The following is an 11,708-nucleotide window of genomic DNA, read 5'->3' as shown; positions in this document are numbered from 1 at the left end:
TTGAATAAAAAACACTCTTCCAGAATTAAAGAATTCTCCACCGTCTTCTTTCTTCATTTTTCCCGTTGCTTCCTTTTTCTTCTATTAATCCAACAGTTTATTTATGACTGATCCTATTGCTTCATGAGAATTAATTATTGTGTGGTTCTGTTTTGACACATTCCAGGCCATTGATGCTGCTGTTATAATTATAATTATAAAACAATATTGTAAGAAAAAAAAAAACATGACAGCATAGTCAATTTACAAATGTGAATGCATAATGCAAATTCAAGTGACTCTATTATGCAGTAGGAATTTTTAGTAATAAATGCAATGCAGATGCATGGGATGATGTGAAATAGGATGCTGAAAAGGCAGAATTCAAATCAATAAATGTAGAATGTAAAGCAGGGGGACCACCATGCTAGTTCAAGTTGTTAACATGAATGTAGGAATGCAGAATATGCACAGGATTAGAACTCCCTGTTTCATGATTTAATTCAGACATAAAGATAGTATGACCAATTTAAGTCTAAAACATAGTCTTAAGACAAATTCTCGTAAGTGAAAGATAGTCAGAAGCAAAAATGAGCTTGCACAAACCTAGTAGCCAGGTAAACTCTTCCTACCAGGAAAGTATCCTTTGTAAAAAAGATGGCTTCTAGTATGAGAATCTTGGCAACAAAAGATGCATTACACTTGATCGATATAACCTAATTATAGACAAACCACAATAGTGTAGCAACACCAGCACAAGTAGAAATGACACTGAACATCATGATCTGATCAGACATTATTCTTTCTCATTGCATTTCATTGAACAAACTGAAGAGCCTCATATGACTAGTCATTTTTTATGGAACCAAATATCATAACGCTCCAACGAAACAAGTCATTTTGAACCACATGAAACATGAGACTAGAATGCAGATTGTGAATGAATGAAGTGCAACTCATCCTAGAGTTATGCTGAATTCATATTAATAGTTGGAGGTTTATCTCACAGTAGCAACATGTAGAAAAAGAAAAGTCAAGTTTCCTCAATGTAAGATACAGAGGCAACCTTCTCAATGTATTTTCCTCACAACTCCAAATCACTTATAGCAAATACACCCAAAAAGAACAACCTCTTTTTGTCAACCCTTAGAGATACCCCACTCTAAGTCACAAGAACTCCTCTAAGTCCTTCTTCTTGCCCAGCAGCAACAGGAACAACAATCACTCTTGATTACAAATTAATCTGATCACCAAAAAAATACACCTCACTTGTGCAGAGACGATCAATCTATGACAACACTTGACTTCTTTAAGAATCTTTGAAAATTTCTTCTAAATTTGATAATCCTAATTCTTGGAGAGTTTTAGACGCTCCTACAATAAAAGCTCAACAAACTAGTCAGATATGAAAGTTATGAATTATCAAAGTTGTTGAATTCAAAGAGCAATGCATCTATTTGTATATATATCAGTGCAAACGCATTTTAATCGATTAGTTAAATAATGTAATTTGTTAGGCAATTCCTTCTACTATACCAGATTTACATTTTTTCAGATTTTAACAGATTAAGTAGAGCACATAATCGAATAAGCAATTAATACAAGACATGGCATTTAAAAATATGACTGTTATTGCAGTTATGACTAATCAAGAAACAAGTTTTCAATCAACACGCATTTTAACCGATTAGAGAAAAAACATAATCAGTTAAGTATCATACTTAAGAAAATTTTAAAAAAAATTATTTAAATCACATCAATGCAGGCATAACCACGAGTTTTAATCGATTATACCCATAATCTAATCGGTTAAAAGTTGTTGTTTTCCCACAAACAAGTCTTTGAATTCTCTTCAGAATATGCAATCAATCATATTGCTTATAAGTCTTTAGACGATTACTCTTCCAAAGAGCATATATGTTTAAATCAATTCAATCTAATAGACTCGCTGAGTGTTTTCTCTCTTCTCTCTTCTTACAATAGTAATCGTGTACATCAATGAAGCTTGAGAGTGTTTCTAATCTTGAGTTTTTCCTTTTCTTGGATATTCTCTTTTAAGTTCGTATGCTTTTCTGAGCTTTTCTCTAGACAATGTTTGTTTATACTCTTTCTTTCTACAAGTTATTCTTTTGATTCTTTCTTCAACTCATCTTCTATTTGAAGGCTTCTAAAAAAGATATTCGTTAGACATAGCTTTGGCCTTAATTCTTGAGTCTTCTAAGTCTTGTCGTATGAAGCAACTGTTGGTTAAAGTCAACTTGTTATAGCAGACTTCCTTTTTCAGTACTTTGACAAAAGTAGGTAGTACTATTTATCTAGCATGACTTTTGATGGAGAGAACATTCCATGAATGTCTTCTTTGTTCCTAAGGTTCACTTCTGATTTGTATAGGAAGGAGCAAGTGGATGCGTGTAGTAGACAGTATGTACAAAGTAGAGTAGATATGCATGCAACAAATATGTCTTTTCTCTTATCACTTTTGTTATTTTTAAACGTCGAACAGTTAATGGCATTTAATGCCTGTTTAGAACAACAAAGTGCTTTCTACCATTCATATAGGATTTAATCATTTAAGCTTCTTACTAAGATACCAAGAAATTGATTGAAGGCTTCATCATAAAATGAAGTGAATTGTTTAACACTTGGTATCGTCTAGCCTATGCAAAACGCGTTAAGTTTATGTTCTATTCAACAAGTGTGTTTATCAAGTTGTCTTCTATCACAAGTTTTTGGAATTAGAGTATCAGTAGGTGTAGGAAACAGACCTTTTGTGTTGGTGGTTGCGATTAATGGTTCTACGATTCTTATGTTGCAGAAAAAATGGCTTTAAAAGGGGAAGATGTCGTTGTTATGGTATACCTAGATTTAGGTTTTGCAACAAAAATATTTTCCTTCTACAAATTTGCAAGGCTGATGACTTCAAAAGCAAGTTTGGCTAGAAAGGAATAACTTTACGTTGAAAATCGGGCTTGAGACCAGAAATAAAACAGCTCAAGTAAAATGGCGTCGATAAACCATGAACATGATTGGCAAGATTCTCGAACTGAGCTTGGTATTCTCAAACTAAATTAGTTTAGGTTAGTTTGAAGAGTGCACCGTAAAGATCATCAAAATCTGTAAGGAAAGATAACAATTTCATAGATCGAAGAAATGTAGTCCAAGATGAGAGTTGGCCATTGTTGTGCATGAAGTAAGTGGAAAAACACTAAAAGATGGGTTAAAATGCTATAGGAAAACTTTTCGCAAAGGAGATAGTTTAACCGCCTTGTCAAGGATTAAAATATTTGTATAAGTTGTTAAACACTTGACTTGAAAGTTCTCTTCTGATCATAAGTTCTTAATCAAATATTTTTCAATCGTTTAAACAAATTTGCTATAGCGTTTTGATAAAGCTACCTCTTAATAAATTGTTTAGTTGAATTTCACTCACTCCTAGTTTGCACTAGACAAACTCGTCTAGTTACTGTTTAACCCTACCGAGTTAAGCGTTGAGTGTTTGAATTCTCTTCAGAATTTGCAATCAAACAAATCACTTACAAGTCCTTAGACGATTACTCTCGTAGAAATGATGTGCATGCATACAATAAAATTCAATCTAATAGACTCTCAAAGTTTTCTCTCTTCTTACAACTTGTAAGTTTCTGATTCTATGAAACTTGAGTGTGCTTTCCTTTTCTTTTAAGCTTTTCTTTTCTTCACAGATATTTTCTTTAATGTTCGTGTGCTTATTCTCTTGCTTTGTTCTTTGACATTCTTTAATATATAGGCTTCACGAAAATGTCTATTAGATAGTACTTTGCTTTTATCTTCGAATCTTCTTAGCCTTGTTGTAAGCAACAACAGTTGGTTAAAGTCAACTTGTCAAAGCAGACATTCTTTTTTAGTTCTTTATCAAAAGTAGGTTGTACAAACTTTTTGGCGCAACTTTTGATAAAAAGGACATTCCATGAGTGTCTTCTTTATCTCTAACATCCACCTCTGATTTGTATAGGATGGAGTAGGTGGATACTTCATATAGGTAATTTGCACATAGTAGAGTATATATGCATGTAGGCAAATATGTCTTTTTTCTTATCACTTTTTGTTTTTTTAAACTTTGTACATTTAATGCATGTTCAAAACAACAAAGTGTTTTTCATATTTTTTGTTGTTCAGGCAAGATTTAATCGTTTGAGCATTTGACTAAGATACCAAGTAGTTTATGAAGTTTTCATCATTGGATGAAAGAAACCGTTTGGCACAAGTTATCGTCTAGACACTTCTTTTAAGTTATCTCTGTTTCGTTCAAAAGCGCGTTTAGTAAGGTGTCTTTCTTTACAAATTTTTGAATCATCGTTTGAAGACTTTTAGCGTATCAAAAACATCTTTTGACATTTTATCTATCAAGACATATTGAGAGTTGTTTGAACACTTCTTAGCAATGTATAACATGAGTGTATTTAGCAACACATTTAATAGGAAAACTGTTTAGCAGTCTATCTATTCATATATTGACTCATTTACTAAAACTTTTCTCAAGGTATTTAGATTTCACAAAACTTTTTCATAAATCGTTTATCTTTTAACTATATTGTTTTTTCAAATATAACGCTTTACATATGCTCATTTTGTTTATTATTATTTGTTAAATTTCAAAACGAGGACGTTGAGACTGTTCAATCTTATAGACGATCTTGTCTTAACAGTACATCCATTGATACCAACTTAGGACTTCTCCTTCCATGTAGAACGAATCAATTCACAATCGTTGTTCAATGTGGTATGATGATAGTAAAAAAATTATTTACTTTGAAGATCCAACCTAGGGGTGCTCACCATTAATTTGAGGTACGTCCAGTTTGGTGGTGGTGGGTAAGTGTAATGGATTATATATTTCTAGTTTGGCTCAACAATTTTTATTTCCAAGGCATCGAGTATGGTGGACAAGGCTTTAATGGTAGAAATAAGAGCTTCCATGGTGGCAGCATAATTAGCAGATGATGAACCTAGATGAACCTACCATTCTCTCAATGAAAGCACCAAATGATGAGTCTTAGAAGAGAAAGAGGAAGAACATACCAGAGAAAGAGAAATAGAGAAAAAAAAATGAAGGATTCATTGCCCTCACAATCCAAACAAAAGACATATATTTTGTTAAGGAAAAAACTAACTTGTACAACACATAACACTAAGATCAAGACACCCAGGCTAAGCACAACGCGCAAGATTCAATCACGAGAAAGCCCCAAACACGCAACAAGAGCAATAAATCTAACAAATGGTGTGCAGTAGTAACCGTGACAGAAAAGCTCATATAACCTCCATTACAACAGAAGATCAAGGCAAAAAACTAAAAAACCTGTTCACGATCATGAAGAGAAGATCGAGGTAAAAAAACTCAAAAAAAAAAAAAAGAATACAAACTGATCACAATCATGGAGAAGCTCAAGGTGCACCATCAAAACCCTAATACTATTACGTTTGCTTTTCTATCACATTTCCTTTAATTTTATTTTTACTTCTATAATTTGAATAAATACGCGCCTCCTGCCATCTTTTGGTAAGTGCACCAAGCAAGAGAATTTGTAGGCTTGCGAAATGACATATTGGCTCAACACCAGTGTTCAATACAATCCAATGGAGCAAATACATGCTAATATAAAACAGCAGCAAATGCCAACATTTAAAGATAACTTGGCACTTCACCACATTGACCAGGAGGGTGAACCTCCCTCAACAATGCAACAATTACCTCACACTGACCATCATGATTTGGCTCCTCTCTCGGATATACTAGAATTCTCACCAAATTCCATTATCCAGGAGAACATGATCTTCAAACTCAGCAATGAGTTCCTCCACTATATCTTCAAAATCAGCAATTCCCTTGCTTCATTGACCATTATAAGTTTTATCATCTGCTCTCTTTTACATCTTTTTTTCTTTCTATTTTTGCGACTATTAATAAAATTAGGAGTTTTTGTGACTTAGTTATGAAATAAACTACAATTCCCTTTTCTCACCAATGAGATGAGTTACGGTTGAGCAGATTCGGCACCTCATCAAGGATAAAATGCCAAATTTCAAGATAAAGTAGATAGTCCCGCTCTGGACTCTTGTTCGAGCAGATGATGACAATCAAGAACACCTAACATGACCTTCAAATAACACGTATAAGAAAAAAAATTGTACAGGGCATCATCTATCTCCCAGGCTGTCAAGGCAAAGGCACAGGGAGTTCCCATTTGGAAAATTGAACCAAGTTTCTGTTTACAATTGATCCATTATGCAACCAAAATGTTTCAGCTGAGTGGTGAAATTGCCTCACTTTCCTCTGCAATTCCCACATAATTCCACGCATTGCCGAACAAGGTTCTGAATCCGAAGCATACACCCACCAGCACCTAACTTCTCGACCACGAGCTATTATTCTTTCTATTTCTTCATCTACAATAATCAAAACAAATAAATTATATTTAAAACTTAAAATTATATAAGAACAATTGTGTGTGGAACTGGAAGCTGAATTTCCACCTGGTATAGATTCCAGGTACTGCAATAGTTCAGGACCTATTCGACTAGAAGGCCATTTTATTGATATCTGACTGTAATCAATGACATTCTGGAATGGCAATTCTGTTTGATCTGATAATATAACTGGAACACATTCCTGTCAAACGCAATATGGATTACCTCTCATGTAAGTCCGTCTGGTCAAGAGAGATAAACACAAAGAGGGGGAGAATAATATACCACAAAAAAGGACTCATAAAACCGAAGGGTCCAAGATGACTCTCCACGTGGGGCGAGGCAAAACTTAGAATTGCGTAGGTGTTCAAAATATTCTTTCCTTGCAAGCTTGTCAGGTCCACTGAATTTTAAATCTGGACATTCCAACTGTTTATACCATCAATACTGCTTAATATATTTTTTTGTACCATGACAAAGATTCAATCTATAGTCTGAGTAAGCATAAGCATTGTCTTAATCCATCCAGTTACTAGAGTATAAACAGACATGAGAGCATGTCTACAATGGCATATATAGGACAGCAACAGTTAATACTTTCCTTTAAGAATATTATGGTGAAACAAAATGATTTTGACATACAACTAAAAACATCCATAATCAGCATAAATAAACCGATAATTTTGCAACATTCAATGGGAATGAAGTTCTTTCAAAATCCAAGGATAGAATCGACATGAGGATTGGATCCATGTAAATGATAATCAGAATTTCTTAGCCGCTAGAAGGTTTGCATTAGCATCACGTTCACTGATTTTGTAATTTAGTAGAACTCAAAAATGAAAAAAGAAAAATTCTAGAAGAGATCATCAGACAAACAATGATGGCAAAATATCACTCAGAAGCAACCAAGAGCAGAAGATGACATACCTTCTCTGGAAACTGCTTTGCAAGCTCTATAAGCTTAACCCGACCAGCTTTTCCTTGTGCACGTCCTAAATAATTAGCTAAATACTTCCTTTTAGGCAGAGGCAAAGGCTGGACCACGGTAGCTCCAGTTTTTGTCATACCATCATCGACATTACCTGGAATGATTATATCTTTCCATGTATTAAAGGCACTCGTATCTCTCTTATCAGTCCGATCCCCCTACATCGACATGCCAAAGAATGAACTTTTAGCTCGAGGAACCTCTCATTAAATTGAGGGGACATGTTATGAACAGAAATTTAAATGGAAAGAACACTTTTATTAACCAAACTAGGAGATAATAATTCCGCTTCAAGAATATCTTCTTTTATAGTACTCTTATCTTTATAACTATTATAATACAAATATACAGTAATAAATCAACTATAACATTTTTAAACCACTGGCGTATATTTTGAATTACAATTTATCGTAAAAATATATCATCACTAATCACCTATTAGTTATTAAAGAGCTATTATATACTTTTATTACTATTATTGTATCATTATAAGATAAAACCGATTAATCAATGGAAAATTATATAATTTCTAAAAAGCACTAATTTTAGCTCTAAAAGTATATAACAGAAAAAATATTTAATACATATTAGAATGAAAATAAAAAAAGATAGAAATTATGCATTATAAATAAATATTAAAGTAGTAGGTTTTAGAATGACAAGTCGAGGTTGGTTAAATCTGACATAAGTATTAAAAGAGAGAGAAAAATGTAATGCCCTGAAAACGCCACAAGAACACAGATATAGAGATGAGCCACATGTTTGAAATTCTCTCTTCTATATTGGAAAACAAGCACCGAGAATATACAATATCTGAAAATCACAAATTAAATCGCTAATACATCAGAGCCTTGTACAAAATGAGACGCTGCTCTATTAGGTTTACTGATCTAATCTGAATGCCTCCGCTCTAACTTAGTATCCTTTCATTTATAAATATGATGGTCCTGCCCATGACATCCCTCTCTAATCAACCCCTTTTCCTAAAGATAAGGGTAGGATATATAATAAAAAATATAAAGATATAAAAGGATAACTAGCTAATTCCTATTTTTCTAGACAAAGATTGATAAAAAGATAGCTAGCTAATTTCTATGTTTCTAGACAAGTACAAATAAAAGAATAATTAAAGTATACCTGAAAACTCACAATCTAGCAAGTATAGGAGACCCACCCAAGCAAACACAAAACACAGAACAGGGAGATGTATATGCATGTCTATAAATATAGTTTTCTGTATATGCATAATTCTTCGAAGTTGGGGTCCGATCCTCATGTCATGTTCTTTTAACCTTCTGATCCCCAAGTTCAACGTTAAGGTTGGTTCCAGGACATCACTCAATTTTCATTCAGCAAACTAAACACCCTCTTAACAGGGTTGAGTTTTTAAGCAATGCCCTCACCGGTATAGAAAAATTAGACAGAACTATGTGTTATTTCTTCTGAGGATGCATCTTTACACAACCCATATAAAAGATGAACACGTTGAAAAATCAAGTACTGTTACCACAAAGCAGGATGTGCTTTCGGCTTTACTTTTTCTTGAAACTTGATCATTCCAAAGCTTCTTTACACTATGAAATTGAAAAGCCAATACCCTAAAACCAAATTCTTCATGTCTTTCAAGTATTCAGTCAGGACTGTGAAAAAATCAAATTTACTTATCAAAGGTAGGTTCCCAGCTCTGGAGATTTTACAAATTTTTCTCCAAGTAGATTAAAAAATGAATGGCATAAATCAAAACCACCACCAAGAAAATGAAGGAAAAACATACACTCACTTAATTCCATATCAAGTAATCCTTATATGATACTATCACCAAAAATAACACAGAAAGTAGTTAATTATTTCATAAGAACAGTTCAGCATTGCCATATCCATGCCAATTCACACATTTGCTACTTTATTCCGAAGCTTGTTTCAGCATTACACACAATTTCATCCTCATAATTGCTAAAGACACAATTCATAACACCTAACAAGCAACTTGATTCACAAACCTATCTGCCTTACACACAATTTCATCTAGAGAATTACTACATACACAGTCCATTACAATAAACAAACAGCTTGGTTCATAAACCTAATCTTCGCAGTTCTAATTCACAAACAAACAAATAAACAGCAATAATAAGGAAAAAGAGTTTACCTCCGGTGTAAGAATAATAGAGCGATTTATATACGTTGCCCATGATTTGAACAAGTGAGCACCAGCTCCACTGACCACAACACAAAAGACACATAAAGTATTAGCTACTATTTGCAATATTTTTTTTTTCATAATACAAGAAAGGACCTTGCTAACCATTGGATTAAGGAATTAAAATGAGAAAGCTTTAATTAACATCATAGGGAGCGCATTGAAAAAACCTTGATACAGTACATTTTTCTCCATCCCAATAAAACAACTTTCAACTTTCCACTTTAAACTTCTTAATCAATTCGCTAACTACACTAGTTAGCATTTTTCTACAAGAAATAAATAACCCCTTTTTTTACCTGGGGAAAACAAAAATATGGTTGCGGCCCCCTGATAATCGAAAATGCGGCATTTGACTTATGACCTGCGAAAAATTCAGTTAAAACAAAGTAATTGCAATTCCAATTGAGGGAATGAAATTAAGAAATATTTCAGAATGTATTACTTGGACATAGGTGTGGTTAATTTCTTTGTCGTTAAGGCCACCCATCATGCGAGCACATTTAACATACGATGGGACAAAGAACAGATCCGCTTCCTCCTTCTTCCTCGTCCGTTGCTTCGATTGCAGGAGAAACTTGTGTATTTTCACCTACAAATTAATCAACATCAATTAACTAATTAAGAAAATTGGGATTTGAATTAGATAATTAATTACTTACCTGAGTGCCCCACTGGCCTTTAAGGCAAGCTTCTTCCGTGACCTTACCGTCTCGTCCGTGCAAGAGGTTATTCAAGCCGTTGATTTCTTCAGGTTCGTAGACGTAGATCTTGAGAGAGAGCTGCGACTGCCCCCACTGTAATTGCGGGTGTGACAAGTGGACGACGCTGGTGGAGAGGGTGCAGGGAGAGAGGAGGCGCGTGAAGAAGAAGGTGGTGGTGACGAGGAGGAGGGCTCCGATCTGGTGCGTGCGCGTGCAGAGAGGCTGGTGGTTGTGCGGTGGCATTGCTCTCCATTTGTTGGACGCGCTCATGGACGATCTTTCGTCGAGTAGGGACGATACAAGAAATGGAAGTGTTACTGAGTGGATAAGCAAGGAACGACGTCGTCAAACATAACGGCAAGAGAGATTCAATGTGCGTTCACGATTTCATGGAAATGGATTCACCGTTGCACTTCGATGGACGAAAAGATACAAGAGTTTCGCTCCCACGAGATCTTTTACATTTCCCGATTTGATGATACCTCTGAATTAAGGTGCGTGTTCTCTTCTATTTTTTTCTTCTTTTTTATTAATACTAAATTGTAATTTTGTCTCTAAGTTTTATTTGTTCATATAGCAATTTTTCGAAATCAAATTTGTCATTAAATTAGTTATAAGACACTTGCAAGGTTCAATTTTTCAAATGAGATTTAAGACTTATTAATAAAATAATATTACATTATATAACATTGAAAAATAATATCATAATAAAAGACAAAAATAATATGAAAGTTTGATAAAAAAAAATTAAATAAATAGTATCATGAAAACGAATACGGAAGTTGGTGGGAGTTACTCCCAAAACTAGGAAAGAAAAAGGATAAGAAGGCAATGTTAAGAAAGGGTGAAGAGAGTGATACTTACTTTCCATGTAAAGCAGAATTTATTTGGAGTGTATTTTTCCGTGTTAAATATGTTTTTAGTTATTTAACTATTAAGCAATTTTATTTTTCATTTCTTTTCAAATTTTGGTACACTTTGATCTTTTTCCTTAATGAAATTATAATTTTTCGTCCTCCAAAACTAAGATCATTAAAATTAAGCTGAGTTGGCTAACAGATTATCACATCATTTTTTCTTTTCTTGATATTAAGTCAATCTTTGATTGTTTCTCTCCCTCCTTCTCCCTCCTCTCCTTCCTTGCACTCTAACGTTGAGCTTCTTCCACTCTTTTTATTTATCAAACCCTTTGTCGACGTCACAGTCGCACACCTTCCCTCCTTGTCCACCACCATAGATTATGATATAGTCATAGCAAAAAATATGCACAATTATGTCATAACTAGCTTCGTATATACACATATATTACTACAAATCACGAAACTTCCTGCAACCAAACAACTTCTAATTGTGGAGGCAATTATACCTTTCTCAAGGCTCAAAAGTC

General features: G+C 34.0%; 1 protein-coding gene across 2 annotated transcripts; it reads right to left on the bottom strand.

Moving 5' to 3' along the window:
- Nucleotides 1-5,923: 5,923 nt before the first annotated feature.
- On the bottom strand, nucleotides 5,924-10,823 carry LOC106765227 (probable beta-1,4-xylosyltransferase IRX10). 2 transcript variants are annotated; one of them, XM_014649769.2, is made up of 8 exons: nucleotides 10,280-10,591; nucleotides 10,063-10,209; nucleotides 9,917-9,981; nucleotides 9,567-9,636; nucleotides 7,357-7,575; nucleotides 6,712-6,855; nucleotides 6,493-6,628; nucleotides 5,924-6,405 (listed from the first exon to the last, which is right to left on the bottom strand). In XM_014649769.2, the coding sequence occupies exons 1-8, from the start codon at nucleotides 10,589-10,591 to the stop codon at nucleotides 6,176-6,178; spliced, it is 1,323 nt and encodes a 440-aa protein (XP_014505255.1). In that variant the 3' UTR covers nucleotides 5,924-6,175. The 2 variants fall into 2 exon arrangements, with proteins under 2 accessions (XP_014505255.1, XP_022638079.1); XM_022782358.1 differs by lacking the exon at nucleotides 6,712-6,855 and having other exon boundaries at nucleotides 10,280-10,823.
- Between the last annotated feature and the right edge of the window lie 885 nt (nucleotides 10,824-11,708).

Source organism: Vigna radiata, chromosome 6 (genome assembly GCF_000741045.1).
Source record: "Vigna radiata var. radiata cultivar VC1973A chromosome 6, Vradiata_ver6, whole genome shotgun sequence".
Taxonomy (NCBI): Eukaryota; Viridiplantae; Streptophyta; class Magnoliopsida; order Fabales; family Fabaceae; genus Vigna; species Vigna radiata.
Note: the sequence above shows the minus strand (reverse complement) of the source record. Positions and strands in the feature narration are given on the sequence as shown.

Excerpts from the sequence above, each read along its gene's own strand:
- LOC106765227 (XM_014649769.2), bottom strand. The coding sequence starts at position 10,591 with ATGAGCGCGTCCAACAAATGGAGAGCAATGCCACCGCACAACCACCAG. Across the intron at positions 6,629-6,711 it reads TTTATGAGTCCTTTTTTGTG|GAATGTGTTCCAGTTATATT; the intron begins GTATATTATTCT and ends TGCGTTTGACAG. Across the intron at positions 6,406-6,492 it reads GTACCTGGAATCTATACCAG|ATGAAGAAATAGAAAGAATA; the intron begins GTGGAAATTCAG and ends TGATTATTGTAG.